The 15,786-nt window shown below is 39.7% G+C and overlaps 1 protein-coding gene across 2 annotated transcripts in view; it reads left to right on the forward strand.

The window, feature by feature from the left end:
* Window positions 1–13,527, forward strand: part of LOC117361898 (toll-like receptor 1) — a 31,572-nt gene extending 18,045 nt beyond the window's left edge. For both annotated transcript variants that reach the window (XM_033947473.1, XM_033947463.1), the window contains exon 2: window positions 9,865–13,527. In XM_033947473.1, coding sequence (XP_033803364.1) covers window positions 9,937–12,324 — 2,388 coding nt within the window. In that variant the 5' untranslated portion in view covers window positions 9,865–9,936 and the 3' untranslated portion in view covers window positions 12,325–13,527. The remainder of the gene's footprint in view (window positions 1–9,864) is intronic.
* The last annotated feature ends 2,259 nt before the right edge of the window (window positions 13,528–15,786 follow it).

The following is a 15,786-nucleotide window of genomic DNA, read 5'->3' on the forward strand; positions in this document are numbered from 1 at the left end:
ATGTGATGGGTAATTTAGAAGTAGTATAAGGGTAATTTGAGCCTAGGGGTGGGTGGGAAGATAGTAGCTCACAGGTTGCTGTGAAAACTATCTTTAATGCTGATCCTCTACAACCTCCCTCCTAGAACCAGGTTTACTGAGAGTTAGGCACTAGGCCAGCATTCCTCCCCTCAAGGATCATCTGTGGAATCTGATCTCTTAAGAAAGTGGATGCACTTGTGCACATACATTTGAAGCTGCTGGGTCTGGGATAAGCAGGGAACCAGCACAGGTCCAGACTGTGGGAAAGAGAGCAGCACACCTGTTGGTGTGAGGCAAAACAGAGGAAATCACTAGAAGTGGTTGCAGGGCCTGGGCCTGAACTTGGGAGGTCATGTGCTTAAGTACATGCATGTGAATGAAGTGAAGTCCGGACCAACTGGTTCTGTTGGCAGAGCTGTGTAGTGGAAATCATGTAAGCACAGTGGAAAGGAGATAGAGATATGCTGGAGGACCCTGATAAGGTACTGAAAGGGTGCTGGGGTTAGTACAAGGACAGAAGATGAAAAGCTGGTGGTTGGCTCATGCTGCTGGAGCCTCATGGACTCAAGAGCCTGCAGCAGCACCATCTGTAAAATACCCATATCTATTTTGTCACGCTCTCTGTAATTTCCTGCCCCAATTGTTCTGTTTGTCTGTCTGATTAGATTGTAAGCTCTGTTATTTATTTATTCATTCAATTTTCTATATCATTCTCCCAGGGGAGCTTGGAACGGTTTACATGAGTTTAATTCAGGTACTCAAGCATTGTTCCCTGTCTGTCCCAGCGGGCTCACAATCTATCTAATGTACCTGGGGCAATGTGGGGGAGGGTGAAGTGACTTGCCCAGGGTCACAAGGAGCAGTGTGGGTTTGAACCCACAACCCCAGGGTCCTGAGGCTGTAGCTTTGACCACTGCACCACACTCTCCCCACAGGGATAGTCTCTTAAATGGTTAATGCAATGTATAAGTTCTCAGCCCAACAAAGAAGAGAATGATGTGGAGCCATGAAACTTACAAGCTAGTCCACACTTTTGACACTTCTTGATTTGGCTGAGAACTGTTCAGCAGCCTCCTCGTATAGAGTTACCAAACCTGGCAGTTTGTCTGGGTTTTGGAAAGCCCCACTATGTCTGGAGGGCCTCTGAGCACGCACAGATGATGTTACACGCATTTGCGTATGCTTAGAGATCCTCTAGACCCGGCAGGAAAGTGGAGGTGGGGGTGGGGCAGAACAGGGCAGGGCTTGAGACAGAATGGGATGGGGCTGGAGGCGGAGTAGGGTGGGGCCATGCATCCAGAATTGTACCGATTTAAATATGGTAACCCTACCCTCATACAGCGCTGTGTGCCTCTGGCAGCACTATAGAAATGATAAGTAGTAGTAAGAGGGATCCAAATATTCTAAAACTGCTTTTTAAACAATTGGAAGGGAACGGTAAGTTACGAGTCACATGTGGGTGAGTTAGTGAAGAAATTATTCAAAAATGTAAGGGAAAAGGAGTGAAAATAGTTTTGAGTGGGAAAGGGAAATGATTTAAAGCAGGGGGTCTCAAAGTCCCTCCTTGAGGGCCGCAATCCAGTCAGGTTTTCAGGATTTCCCCAATGAAAATGCATGAGATCTGTGTGCATGCACTGCTTTCAATGCATATTCATTGGGGAAATCCTGAAAACCCGACTGGATTGCGGCCCTCATAGAAGGACTTTGAGATCCCTGATTTAAAGGGATCCTGAGCCTTGCATATTTTATGGTTTTAAGCTGGGTAGAAAATGTTGAGTGTGCAGGATATACGAAAGTGAGTTAGCTTGAGAGATGTTGAGGTCAGAATCCAAAGGTGAACCATTTGGGCATCAAGAATGTATGTGTGAGATGTTGCAGGGAAGAGTTAATTTGAAGAGCTTCAAGGGTTTTAGTGGCCCAAAGCTAAACTGAATGCTATGTGGACATCATGGATGCAATATGTTGGATACGAAGGTCAGAGGCTGTTTTGACCTCCGCAGTTTGGACTGATTGGTCATTCCGTGGGTGGAAAAGGGATAGAGTCAGTGCTGTTAACTAGACTGCAGATTGACTGTTGGAAAAGGACCTTAATCGATTTAAAAACAACCTGAAAACCTTTCTTTTTAGAGACGCTTTTAATCTTTAAATGACATATACACAGCGCAGCAAACACCATTTATATAAAAAAAATAAAAATAAAATTTTTTTTAAATAATAATAACAACATTTTTTACCTTTCCTCATGTTCCTTCCATTCATGGCTCTTTCTTTTCTTTTTTTAAAAAACATTAACTTTGTAACTTTCTCCCTTTTTTCCTTATGTATTCAAGTTTGTCTATATGTTTGTCCATCTAACCCATTTTAAGCAGTACGTTGAATTGTATGTTTATTTTATATTTTATTGTAACTCGCTTAGTAAATTATAGATAAGCGATTTGTCAAGTGATTTGTACGAATTATCTGATTGAATATTGTACACTTGTTGCAAGAGTTAAAACTGAATAAAGAATAAAAAATAAAAAAAAAAGATAAGCGATTTATCAAATCTAAATAAACTTGAAACTTGAACTTGAAAGTGATGTTTATAGAGCTTGAATGGGAAACAATGTGAATGAAACCACGGGCTCCTTTTACAAAGGCGTGCTAGGGCCTTAACGCGCGGAATAGCGCGTGCTAAAATGCAGGCGGTAGATTTTTGGCTAGCGCGTGCTAATCCGGTGCGTGCGGTAAAACCCGTAGCGCACCTTCGGAAAAGGAGCCCCATGTGAAGGGGAAATATTTGCAATTTCGTGTGGGAAATAGGGAAACCTTGTTTTAAATTTTATTTTCTTTAGTTGGTAATTAAAGTTTATCCTGAGTAGTATACATGGAAAACTCTGTAATTAAAACTGCATAGGCACTTAAAGATTTACAGACATTAGAAAGATACTTTTCTTAGACTGAGTTGTTAAAGGCAGGAAAATATGTGTGCTGCAAGTAGCTGGAGACACAGAAGTCCTGGTTTGTTGGAGCAAGAAGAGAGAAAGCACTTGGAAGAAGAGTAAATCTCAGTGACCGAGTAAACATACCAAAGTGTGCACACAGAACGAAACATAGAAAAGGAAACAGAAGAACAAAGCCAACATAGATAGACAGAGCATAGAGAGAGAAAGAAAACAAGGAATACTTAACAGGTCCAGAATCTTTAAGGTTTTCCACAATGTAGAACCTGAAAGACAAGATGAAAAAAAACCTTTAAGGAATCTAGGTTAAAATGAGGTGAGCTTACAAGGATATTTCTGAATGAAAGATTTATGGGCCCACATTTAGATCGTAGAGACAGCCGCTATCTTCTGCAGTCTGCAGAGAACCCAGAAATTCAATGCTGACACTGTTTCTGATGACCGGCATTGAACTTTCATTTTGTTTTTGGATGGATGAACTATAGCCAGCTAAGCCAATATTAAACGGTTGGCCAGATAAGTCTTAGTGGCCAAAGACAGACCAGCCTTTTATGCAAGTCAATCTGGTTGCCGAACTTAGCCTGTGAACTGCCGAATATTGGTGGACACTGGCTATGTCATGCAACGTAGCCAGCCACCAGCTAATCCGCTGAGCCAGATATTCAGCAGAAGATAGCTGAATATCACTGGATACCCAGCTAAGTACTATATGGCCAGTCAAATAGCACTAAATATTTTCCAGTTTGTATATATCTGATATAATTATCTGAGGAAAGACTAAAATGGTTAGGGCTCTTCAGCTTGGAAAAGAGACGGCTGAGGGGAGATATGATTGAAGTCTACAAAATTTGAGTGGAGTAGAACGGGAACAAGTGGATCGATTTTTCATGCTGTCAAAAATGACAAAGACTAGGGGACACTCAATGAAGTTACAGGGAAATACTTTTAAAACCAATAGGAGGAAATTTTTTTCACTTAGAGAATAGTTAAGCTCTGGAATGTGTTACCAGAGGATGTGGTAAGAGTAGATAATATAGCTGGTTTTAAGAAATATTTGGATAAGTTCCTGGAGGAAAAGTCCATAGTCTGTTATTGCGAAAGACATGGGGGAAGCCACTGCTTACCCTGTATCAGAAGCATGGAATATTGCTACTCCTTGGGTTTTGGCCAGGTACTAGTGACATGGATTGGCTACTGGGCTTGATGGACCATTGGTCTGACTCAGTAAGGCTATTCTTATGTTCCTGAAGATGAATTGGTTGTTGCTCTGCAGACCAATAAAATAAAACATTCATGTGATATTTTGTTGCAAGTTTGAGTTAGAAATGGTAACAAAATATAACACGGGACTGTGAATTTTGAACTTCATGGACATCATGGGAATGTGAATTTGAATAATTTGTAGATTGCATGTTGAACTGCTTTGTTACAGTTGGGTGTTTTAGGATTTTCACAGTGGATACAGATAAGTGGAGTCTGATTTTGGACTGTGTTTTGTGCACTGGTGCATGACATGTTACATTTTATTCAGAGAACCTGTGATCACATGTGGAGGTTTTTTTTTTTGTGCCGATGATATTACTAAAGGCAGGAAAAAAGAGGTGTTGGATACACTCAGAGCAGCTGTCACTTAAGTTTGAGGTTTTTCCCTCCAACTGTGTGATCTCCCACTGGGGTTCTCTGTAGCAACATTATTATAGTATGGTCTGAAATTTGGTAGCTAAAATTTAATGTTAAGAAATGCAAGATCATGCATTTCGGCTGCAAAAACCCGAGGGAACGGTACAGTTCAGGAGGTGAAGAACTTATGTGCATGACAGAAGTGCGGGACTTGGGTGTGATTGTATATGATGGTCTTAAAGTGGCGAAACAATCTGAAAAGATGATGATGAAAGCTAGAAGGATGCTAGGGTGCATAGGGAGAGATATGGTCAGTAGGAAAAAGGAGGTATTGATGGCCCTGCATAAGACTTTTATGAGACCTCATTTTGAATATTGTGTACAATTCTGGAGGCCGCACTTTCAAAAAGATATAAAAAGTCCAGAGGAAGGTTACTAAAATGGTGCATGGTCTTCATCAAAAGGCGTATTGGGGACAGACTTAAAGATCTCAATCTGTATACTTTGGAGGAAAGGTGGGAGAGGGGTGATATGATAGAGATGTTTAAATACCTACATGATGTAAATGCGCATAACTCGAGTCTCTTTCATTTGAAAGGAAGCTCTGGAATGAGAGGGCATAGGATGAAGTTAAGAGGTGATAGGCTCAGGAGTAATATAAGGAAATAGTTTTTTTTTACAGAAAGGGTTGTAGATATGTGGAGCAGTCTCCCAGTAGAGGTGGTGGAGATAGACACTGTGTCTGATTTCAAGAAAGCCTGGGATAGGCACAAGGGATCTCTTAGAGAGAGGAAGCAATAATGGTTAATGCGAATGGGCAGACTGGATGGGCCATTTGGCCTTAATCTGCCATCATGTTTCTAGGTAACTGTTTTTCTTTATGTCTCTTCATCATCAAAGCCATCTTTCATAAATTCATATTTCAGATTCAATTCACAAAAATGTTCACAATGGCACTGACTTTACCATTCATTCACCTTCTTATTTCTTGTTTTTAAATTTGAACATGTAATGCTGAAATTATAAGGGAGTTCAGACCTCCACTTGAGTCAATAAACTCCTGGTGGTGTTATTCTTCATTATTCCCAGTTCAGCATTACTGATTCATATTTTATAACTTATTGTTTTCAATTAAATTATCTATTCATAAATTCATAACTTAGCTTTATAGCTGAATATTCCCCTTCCCGACGCGTTTCACATATCTTTATCAAGGTCGGGGGAACTGTCAAATAATCAGAATGCCCATGCCCATGAAATTACCTGGATTGTGTCAAAACACAGGCACATTGTAAAGCTTGCCAATCCTACAATAAGCGACAACCCAATATGTTCTTACCGGCGAGGGAAAACTATAGGGGAAAGTGTAAATCACAGTATATTGAGAGATGTAATACTCTGTACTCAAGGTTGACATCTACCTTTTGGTCAGTGCCAATGGTGTTCTCACACAATGGCAGGTGATGCTTGGATTTATCCAATTACTGGCAAAGTATATCTAGCCAAACATCAGACCAATTGTAATTCTGACCACGTTATCTACCTTATTCAATGCCCTTGTCCTAAACTGTATGACACGAGCAATCAAAGTGAGATTAACTGAACATAAATCGAGGTTTCACACTGAGAATGAAGTCTCTCCGCTAGTCTGTCACTGGAAAGTAGGTGGCCATAAATTATCTGATTTACAGTGGAGAGTTTTAGATGTCATTATTGTAGGGTGGGAGGGAGGAAATACTGAGCGCACGCTGAACCTTAGAGAGTTAATATGGATGTTTGAGCTTCAAACTATGGCTCCAAATGGCCTGAATGAAACATCTGATTGGATGGCACAGGTTGACAGTTGAGTCTGTTTCAGCCTGTGGGTAGAACTAGTGTTCCCTTTAAATTATCTGTTTGAGTAGGTTGCTAGGTGCTAAGGCACCATAATGACATCACGAGAGGGAGGATCTATTTTAGCGCTGCCAAAGAATGTCGCGGCCATCTTTTGAACACCAGCGGCTGATTTAAACAGGCAAAGTTTAACTTTAACTTATGGTAAGCCAGTTTTTTTGAGAGAATTGGGCTTTCTAGAATGAGTGATAACTTATTTAAGTGAAGGAAGTTATTTTACATTAGATTAGATTAGATATCTAATTTTTATATTTTGATTGTTTGACAGTTCCCCTGATCTTGATAAATATGCGAAACGCGTTGAGAAGGGGAATATTCGGCTATGAAGCTAAGTTATGAATTTATGCTTTATAAAACTAAGGAATAGATAATTTAATTGAAAACAATAAGTTATAAAATATGAATCAGTAATGCTGAACTGGGAATAATGAAGAATAACACCACCAGAAGATTATTGACTCAGATGGAGGTCTGAACTCCCTTATAGTTTTCAGCTTTACATGTTCAAATTTAAAAGCATGAAATAAGAAGGTGAATGAATGGTAAAGTCGGCGCCATTGTGAACATTTGTGTGAATTGAATCTTCATCATCAAACCAGCTATGTCACTTGAAGCCCAAATGTTGACGTTATGACTGCCTTATTTTGGTCACACCATCTGAAGAGAGAGATCACTGGCGAAGGACATCATGTTTGGAAAGATCGAAGAAACCAGGCAAAGAGGGTGACCTGCAATCAGATGGCTGGACACATTGAAAACAACCATGGGGATGACACTGGAGGACCTTTCAGACTAGCACAAAACTGATTTCGTTTTAGATCCACAATTCATCATGTTTCAAGTTTATTAGGTTTCTATATATCACCTATCGATGTTATTTAAGTGGTTTTACAATTAAGTACTCTAGCATTTTCCCTATCTGTCTCGGTGGGCTCACAATCTATCTAATGTACCTGGGGCTATGGAGGATTGAGTGACTTGTCCAGGGTCACAAGGAGCAGCGCGGGGTTTGAACTCACAACCCCAGGGTGCTGAGGCTGTAGTTTCAACCACTGTGCCACACTCGCACTTAGTTTTGCATATACCATGACAGAAATGAAACAACCCTAAGCACTTATGAGTTAAATCAGCTCAACTAAAAAGGTATTCAACAGCTGCACTGGCTGAAAATGAAAGGTCACTTGGACACACAAAGTCAGAGGCGTGAAGAAAGTACAAGAGATTTATTACGGTATACCGGACTCTAGTGCAGTTAAGAGCCTGCCTACTAGAGTGTCAGAAACAGGAAATACACGGACTTTTATGCCCTTTTTGCAAACTAATATATGCAAAAACTACAATTTTCATTTGTTACTTCTATAACTTTCTACAATTATTATTGGTCCTAAGCTCACACTAGCAGGTTACTTATCTAACTCTTACAGTTCTAAATGTTAAATGTACAGAAGAGCAGGGTACATCATGGCTCAAACTCTTATCTATTTAGCTTACAATGTGGTAAGGTAGGGACATATATTTCAGGCAGATGAAGTCAATAGATTGTACACTTTCTTCAGCTATGTAGGCCAGAGCAATATTTTAAACAACAGTTAACCATTTCATGACCCTACAAAGTACTAAGTTTTTTCTGATGAAAAGTTCCTTCAAATTAATATAGACTGTCTTACTACTGACTGAGTCTGCAGGTACTAAGAGAAATTCTGATTCACTCAAGGATATTAACAGTTCCACTGATGATTAATTGTGTGGAAGCAAATAATAATTGAAGCATGTGATTTTTTTTGCATCCCTCCTAATTTTCAACTTATTGATCAGAGTGTAATTTTTCTCTGATTTGATTACTGCAATAGTCTATTAATAATAAAAATAATAATTATCTCAAAGCTTTACAAACTGCACAGAATGCTACAGCGAGGGTTTTGACGGGACCATCACAGTATGCTCATATTAACCCTATATCGACATCCTTTCATTGGTTGCCAATCGTGCAAGGAATAAAATGTAAAATTTAACGCTTAGGCCCAGATTCTCTAAATGGCACCTTAAAGCAGCAGCTGATTACGTGGTAGAAAACTAGAACGCTCTTCCGGAGCCTGTCATAGGGGAAAACACCCTCCAGGGATTCAAGACAAAGTTAGACAAGTTCCTGCTGAGCAAGAACGTGCGCTGGTAGGGCTAGTCTGAGTTAGGGCGCTGGTCTTTGACCAGAGGGCCGCCGCGTGAGCAGACTGCTGGGCACGATGGACCACTGGTCTGACCCAGCAGCGGCAATTCTTATGTTCTTATTTAGAGAATCATGTCTCCAGCAAAGATAGGCACCGGAAATGTAGGCCAGGTTTTTAAAGGCTTAAATTTCCGGTGCCTACCTTTGATGTGAATCACACCTCTGGAGGCATCTAATGCCACTTCCTGCATTAGCCAAGCTTTTAGTGGGATTAGGTGTTGGTAGGCACCTCCAGAGGCATGATTCTGATGCTGTTTTTAGACATCTTGAAATTTTTTAAAGTATTCTTTTAAACGGTGTTTATCTCTTAACCTAGGCACCATTTATAGAATAAGGGCCTTAGGGCTCCTTTTACTAAGGTGCGCTAGCGTTTTTAGCGCATGCAGGATATAACCGCACGCTACGCGGCTAGAACTAACGCCAGCTCAGTGCTGGCTTTAGCATCTAGTGCGTGGGGCAATGTGGCACGCGCTATTCTGCGCGTTAATGCCCAAACGCAGTTTCGTAAAAGGAGCCCTTAGTATTTAAGGCATTGAATAATGTTATTTCTCCCATAATTGCTGCTAATCTGAAGATTTATCACCTAGCTAGAGTTTTACAGTCTGCTGATAATGTTACTGGAAAATTCCTTCTTTTCATATAAATTGTCTGGAATTTTATAGAACGTCTATTTTTAAAGTGATAGGTCCTAAGCTATGGAATGATTTACCCTTACATATTGCTAAATGACAAGCTTGAATTCATGTAAGAAAGAACTTCAAACAACCTTGTTCAAATTATTATATGGTACGCATGATGGAATGAGGCCTAGTATAGAGGGCTGATTTTGATTACAGAACTGTTGTTTATTTTCACTGATGTATTATTGATTATTTTAATTCATTTACCCCCACCTTTTATGAAGCTGCATTAGGCTTTTTTATTGCTGGCCACGGCGGTATTAGCTCCGATGCTCATAGGAATTCTATGAATGTTGCAGCGAATACCACCGCAGCCAGCGATTAAAAAAAGCCTAACTCGGCTTCATAAAAGGGGTTGTTTGTGAATGTGTTAGTTTTATTATATATATTTTTACTGTAACCCACCAAGGATTTTAAATTGAGCAGGATATAAATCTGGAAAATCAATCAATAAATAAATGCTTTTTTTTTTTTTTTTTTTTAGGTCAGAATTGGAAGGATACTGGAAAACAACCACTGAACTCTTCGCAGTCTGTATCTATTGTACACAGAGATAATGGGAGGTCCTGTTCTGAATATCTTTATTTTGTGCTATGTACTCTGCAGCAATTTCCAGCTGTTTGCAGCAAATGAACTGACAGCAAACTACTCGCACAAAAATCTGCCCAGGGTGCCAAACTCTCTTCCCTCACTGACAACTGTGTTGGATTTATCATACAATGAGATATCTGTTCTGCTGACATCTGACTTTAGTTCTTTATCCAAATTAAAAGTTTTAAACATCTCTCACAATAACATCGCTGAACTTGACACGGAAGTTCTTAAATTCAATAATGATTTAGAATATTTGGATTTATCCAGAAACAGCTTACGGAATATCTCTGGCACCTTTCCTAAAGGTCTTCGACATTTGGATCTCTCGTTCAATTCTTTCAGAAATTTGTCTGTGTGCAAAGAATTTGGCAATATGTTACAACTGGAGTTTTTGGGTCTGAGTGCTGAAGTGATAAAGAAATCTGATTTGAAGGAAATAGGGACCTTGCAGCTACACACCCTTGTTCTGCCTGTAGAGAATCTTTTGGATTATGAACCAGGCAGTTTGCAAATGTTAAATACAGAAAAGCTTCATATTGTTTTACCAATGGGAAACAATTACTATGCATTTATGCATACAGACCCCTATGTGATTATGTATGATGCTTTCAGAACCTCAACCTCATTAGAACTATCAAATATTTTCTTTTTCATAAGTCATCCAAACTTTTGGAGATCCCTCTCAGGTATTGTTGACAAGCATTCAATTTTGAGCACTCTAACTCTCAACAATGTGGGTTTGCTTTGGACAGACCTTGTTGCTGGATTTCAGGCTGTTTGGCAGTCCTCAGTTGAGTATTTTATTGTGTCTGAACTTTTCCTCCTGCCTGTTATTGACAAAATTCAATTTAATTACTCAAATACATTAATGAAAGCATTTACAGTAAAACACGTTCATATCGAGATTTTTGAGTTTGACCAAAATGATGTGTATTCTTTATTTTCTGAAATGATGATACCGAACATGACAATCAGTGACGCAAACATTGTATACATGCTTTGCCCTTCCAAAAATAGCGACTTTATTCATTTAGACTTTTCAGATAATGAGCTAACAGATGACATTTTTCAAGGATGCGGCACCTTGTTATCACTGGAAATCCTTGTGTTGCAGCGAAATAAACTATACAGACTTTCTAAAGTAGGTACCATGACTGCTCAGATGACATCTTTGAGAAATTTGGATGTTAGTCAGAATCCTGTACAGTATAAAGATGGAGAGGGCTGCTATTGGTCTGAAAGTATAGTCTCACTGAACCTATCCTCTGCTGAAGTGGATGAGTCTGTTTTTGAATGTTTACCTGTGAATGTTGAAACTCTTGATCTGCACAATAATCAGATCTTAACTCTCCCTGCTGGAATAACCAAATTAAAAGTTTTAAAAGAACTCAACCTTGCATCTAACAGGCTAACTAATATTCTTGACTGTAGTTATTTTCCTAGCCTTGCAGTTCTAAATGTGGAAATGAATGCAATTGAAACCCCATCTTCTGATTTCCTCCAAAAGTGTATGAATGTCAGAGCAATTAATGCAGGAAACAATCCATTTCAATGTGATTGTGATATTAGAGACTTCATTAGTAGGGAAAAACAGTCAGCTGGTGATATAACTGGATGGCCAGAATCTTACAGATGTCAATATCCAGAAAGTGTTAACGGAATCTTACTCAAAGATTTCTACTTGGCTGAGATATCATGTAACACCATTATCTTGCTTGTTGTAATTTTCATTACAATTGTAGCTGTTGTAATTAGTGTTCTTTGTTTGTGTAAATTCTTGGACCTACCATGGTATTTTAAAATGATGTGGCAATGGACAAAAACGAAACATAGGACTAATGCTACAAACAGAAATCCTCCAGAGCTGCATAAGAGTTTCATCTACCATGCTTTTATCTCCTATAGTCAACATGATGCATCTTGGGTAAAATATTATTTGATACCCAATTTAGAAAAAGAAGATGGCTCTATACGGATCTGTCAGCATGAGAGGAATTTTGTTCCAGGCAGAAGCATAATTGAGAATATCATTAACTGCATTGAGAAAAGCTACAAATCCATTTTTGTTCTGTCCCCCAATTTCATCCAGAGTGAGTGGTGCCACTATGAACTCTACTTTGCCCATCACAGACTATTCACTGAAAACTCTGATAGCCTGATCCTCATTTTACTCGAACCCATCCCACAGTACCTCATTCCTTCTAAATATTACAAGCTGAAAGCTCTTATGGCAAAGAGAACGTACTTAGAATGGCCAAAGGAGAAAAGTAAACACGGGCTCTTCTGGGCCAACCTCCGGGCTGCAATAAATATCAACCTCTTTTCGCCTGAGGAAATATGTATTGCGTGAATTGTTAGAAAATACAGAAGTATAAGTTTATGGGAAACTGTCCTGTGAAGAGGGTCCCTGGACCCTTCAGCTTCTTTCTGAATAAAGAAAACTCCTCTTCCTGCAAGCAGAATCTTCTAATCAAAAATTAGTTTCTTTGAATTAGTTGGTTAACATCTTTTTGACTTCTAGGCTTCAAGTTTAATTGGAATCTTCTGCAGCTTTCTAGAAATCATGCTTTCTAGAGATAATCTAAAGCTGAGGTTAGAAAAATATAAATAGGGTAGTAAACACTATTGCCAATGTTAGATGGATATTGGAGAAGAGCAAACAATACAAAAAACTATTATATCTTTGCTTTATCAACTACAGTAAAGCTGTTGACTGTGTGGATCACGATAAACTATGGAGAACTCTAGTGCAAATGGGAATACCCAAACGCATAACTCAGCTGATAAAGAGCCTATACTAAAATCAAGAAGCTGCAGTGAGAACTGAATGCAGCAACACTGATTGGCTTCTAATAAAACGTGGCATCATGCAAGGATGCATCTTGTCACCTTACCTGTTCAACCTGTATGGTGAAACCATCTTCAGAAAAGCAAATTTGGAAGACGGGAGTGTCGGGGTTAAAGTTGGTGGCCAAAATATAAACGACCTGTGCTATTCAAATGATACAACGCTCATCACCAGCAACAAAGAAGACATACTGTATCTACTGAGAAAAGTCAAAGCCGAAAGTCATAACATGGGATTAGAACTGAACATAAACAAAACAAAATCATGAACATAGAAAATGATGAAGATTTTGAGCTTGAAGGCAATAAAACAGAAGTTGCAAAGGGTTTTAATCACTTGGGCTCTTTTGTAAACAAAGAAGCAACTAGCAGGGAGGAAATACTTTGCAGAATAACACTTGCTTGCTCTTCAATGAAGGCTCTCGGCAAAGTATTCAAAGGTAAGGAGGTAGCACTCCAAACGAAGATCAGACTTGTCCAAGCACTCGTTTCTCAGTGATCAGTTATGGATGCAACGGAAACAAGACAAAAAGAAGATTCTTATTTGAACTTTGGTGATGGAGAAAGATTTTAGGCATGCTGTGGACCGCCAGAAGAACTAACAATTCTGGAAGAGATCAAACTGGCTATGTCACTCAAAGCACAAATAATGAAGTTTCAAGTTTCAAATTTATTAGGATTTTATATACCGCCTATCAAGGTTATCTAAGCGGTTTTTACAATCAGGTACTCAAGCATTTTCCCTCTCTGTCCCGGTGGGCTCACAATCTATCTAACGTACCTGGGGCTATGGAGGATTAAGTGACTTGCCCAGGGTCACAAGGAGCAGTGCGGGGTTTGAACCCACAACCCCAGGGTGCTGAGGCTGTAGATCCAACCACTGCGCCACACACTCCTCCTAAATGAAGTTATGACTGTCTTATTTTGGTCACACCATCAGAAGAGACAGATCACTGGAGAAGGACATCATGTCTGGGAAGATCAAAGGAACCAGACGAAGAGGGTGACCTGCAATCAAATGGCTGGACATGCTGAAAACAACCATGGGGATGATGCTAGATGAAACCAAAACAAGAAACAAGTGGGGAACGGGGCTGTACATGTCAGCCTTGGGAACAATAAACTTTATTGATTGTAAACACAATCAACAATAAAGTTTATTGATTGTAAACACAAATATTCAATAAGTGTTTAGCTACATAAATATAGGGCCTGTTTTACAAAGTGCGCTAGCGACTGCTTCACGGTAACGACCCCGAAGCCCATTTAAAGGGCTTCAGGGCTGTTGCCGCGCAGCAGCCGCTAGTGCAGCTTTGTAAAACAGGCCCATAGTGTCCTTCAAAAGTACATGTGTATAATGTCCTCTTTCATTTTGACCCGACATGGTCCATGTTTCGGCCTCCAGAGGGAGGCCTGCCTCAGGGATAAAGGATTCAATCCAGTATGTGGCGCTGTAGCACTCCGGTAATTGCAAAGAGGTATTTAAAATTAAACGCTGGAATGCATGAATACTTGCTACGAAGAGCAGTGCGGGTACGCAAGGCAAACACTAGAGGACCTTTCCAGACTAGCAAAAAAACGATTTCTTTTTAGATCCGCAATTCAAGTCACTAGGACTCGAACACAAGTTGATGGCACCTAACAACAGCAGTAAACATTGACAAAATCAATTAAAAAAAATGAAAATGTTTACTTAGAACTGATTGCTAATGACCCCTGCACCACTATATATGACAACATTTAAAAAAGGGAACCCTCAAAATTCCAGGATGTTGATCATCCTTAAATTATCACAGGTTTCAACTTGCGAAAAAGGAACAATGGAAGAATTCCCTAGTTTAATATTACAGTTTAAGGGAGAAACCCATTGTTTCCAAAAAAGTAAGCACATTCAGGATTACAAGAAGTACATAGGACATCAGAATTTAAAAGTCATCAAGAAACTGACATCAAGAAACTGTGCACAGCAAATCAAAGAAGACTTATCACAGTCTGTAGTTTAAAAAAAAGACATCTCATTCCTGAAGTTCCTCTAGCACTGCAGTAGAGCATGCCTTTAGGCAATTACCTTCTCCCCTCTCATTCCCATCCATTGCCCTACAGAAGGATGCACATGGATTGACAGTTCAGACAAGGCACAGACCATGATTCCTTCTGAATCTGGAACACGTGCTTTTGTGTTACTTGTACTTTATGCCTGACTTTACTTTCTTTAGGTAGAACAATAGGCACGGAGCTAAAAAATGTAAGATGCATCTTGTTTGACGTACTACTCATGCTCTGTCATTGAGTTGGTTCTCCTGATTCCATTCTTCTTGATGTATTAAGTTGCAATGGGATAGTAATCCTAATGGTCTGTATCTGTTCAAGATTCTGTAATGCAAAACTTTTAGCAGGTAGATGAGCCCAGAAATGGTAAGAACATAAGCATTGCCTCTGCCGGGTCAGACCAGGGGTCCATCGTGCCAAGCAGTCTGCTTCCGCGGCGGCCCCCAGGTTCGTGACCTGTAAGTCCTTACCTAAATTCTTTATCCCCTATTCATTAGTACCCGTATAGTTACCCTCTATCTGTACCCTTCAATCCCCTTCTCCTTCAGGAAGTCATCCAATCCTTTTTTGAAGCCCAATATTGTACTCTGCCCTATCACCTCCACCTCCTTTTGTGACAGGGTACCCAGATTATTAAGATACATAAATGTATATGTTATGGTCATTTTATAAAGCTGTCATATGCATGTAGGTGCCTTTAGAAAATCACCCCACTGGAATGTCCAGCTACTCCGAGACAGGTGAAATTATGTGCATTTAGGTGCTGGTAGGGATTGGCACATATTCACATACTATATAAAATAAATGCATAAGTAGCCTAGTGATTAGTGCAGCAGCCTAAGAACTTGGGAAACTCAATTCAATTCCCACTGCAGCTTCTTGTGATTCTGGGCAAGTCACTTAATCCTCCATTGTC

The sequence above is a fragment of the Geotrypetes seraphini genome, chromosome 1, assembly GCF_902459505.1.
Source record: "Geotrypetes seraphini chromosome 1, aGeoSer1.1, whole genome shotgun sequence".
Taxonomy (NCBI): domain Eukaryota; kingdom Metazoa; phylum Chordata; class Amphibia; order Gymnophiona; family Dermophiidae; genus Geotrypetes; species Geotrypetes seraphini.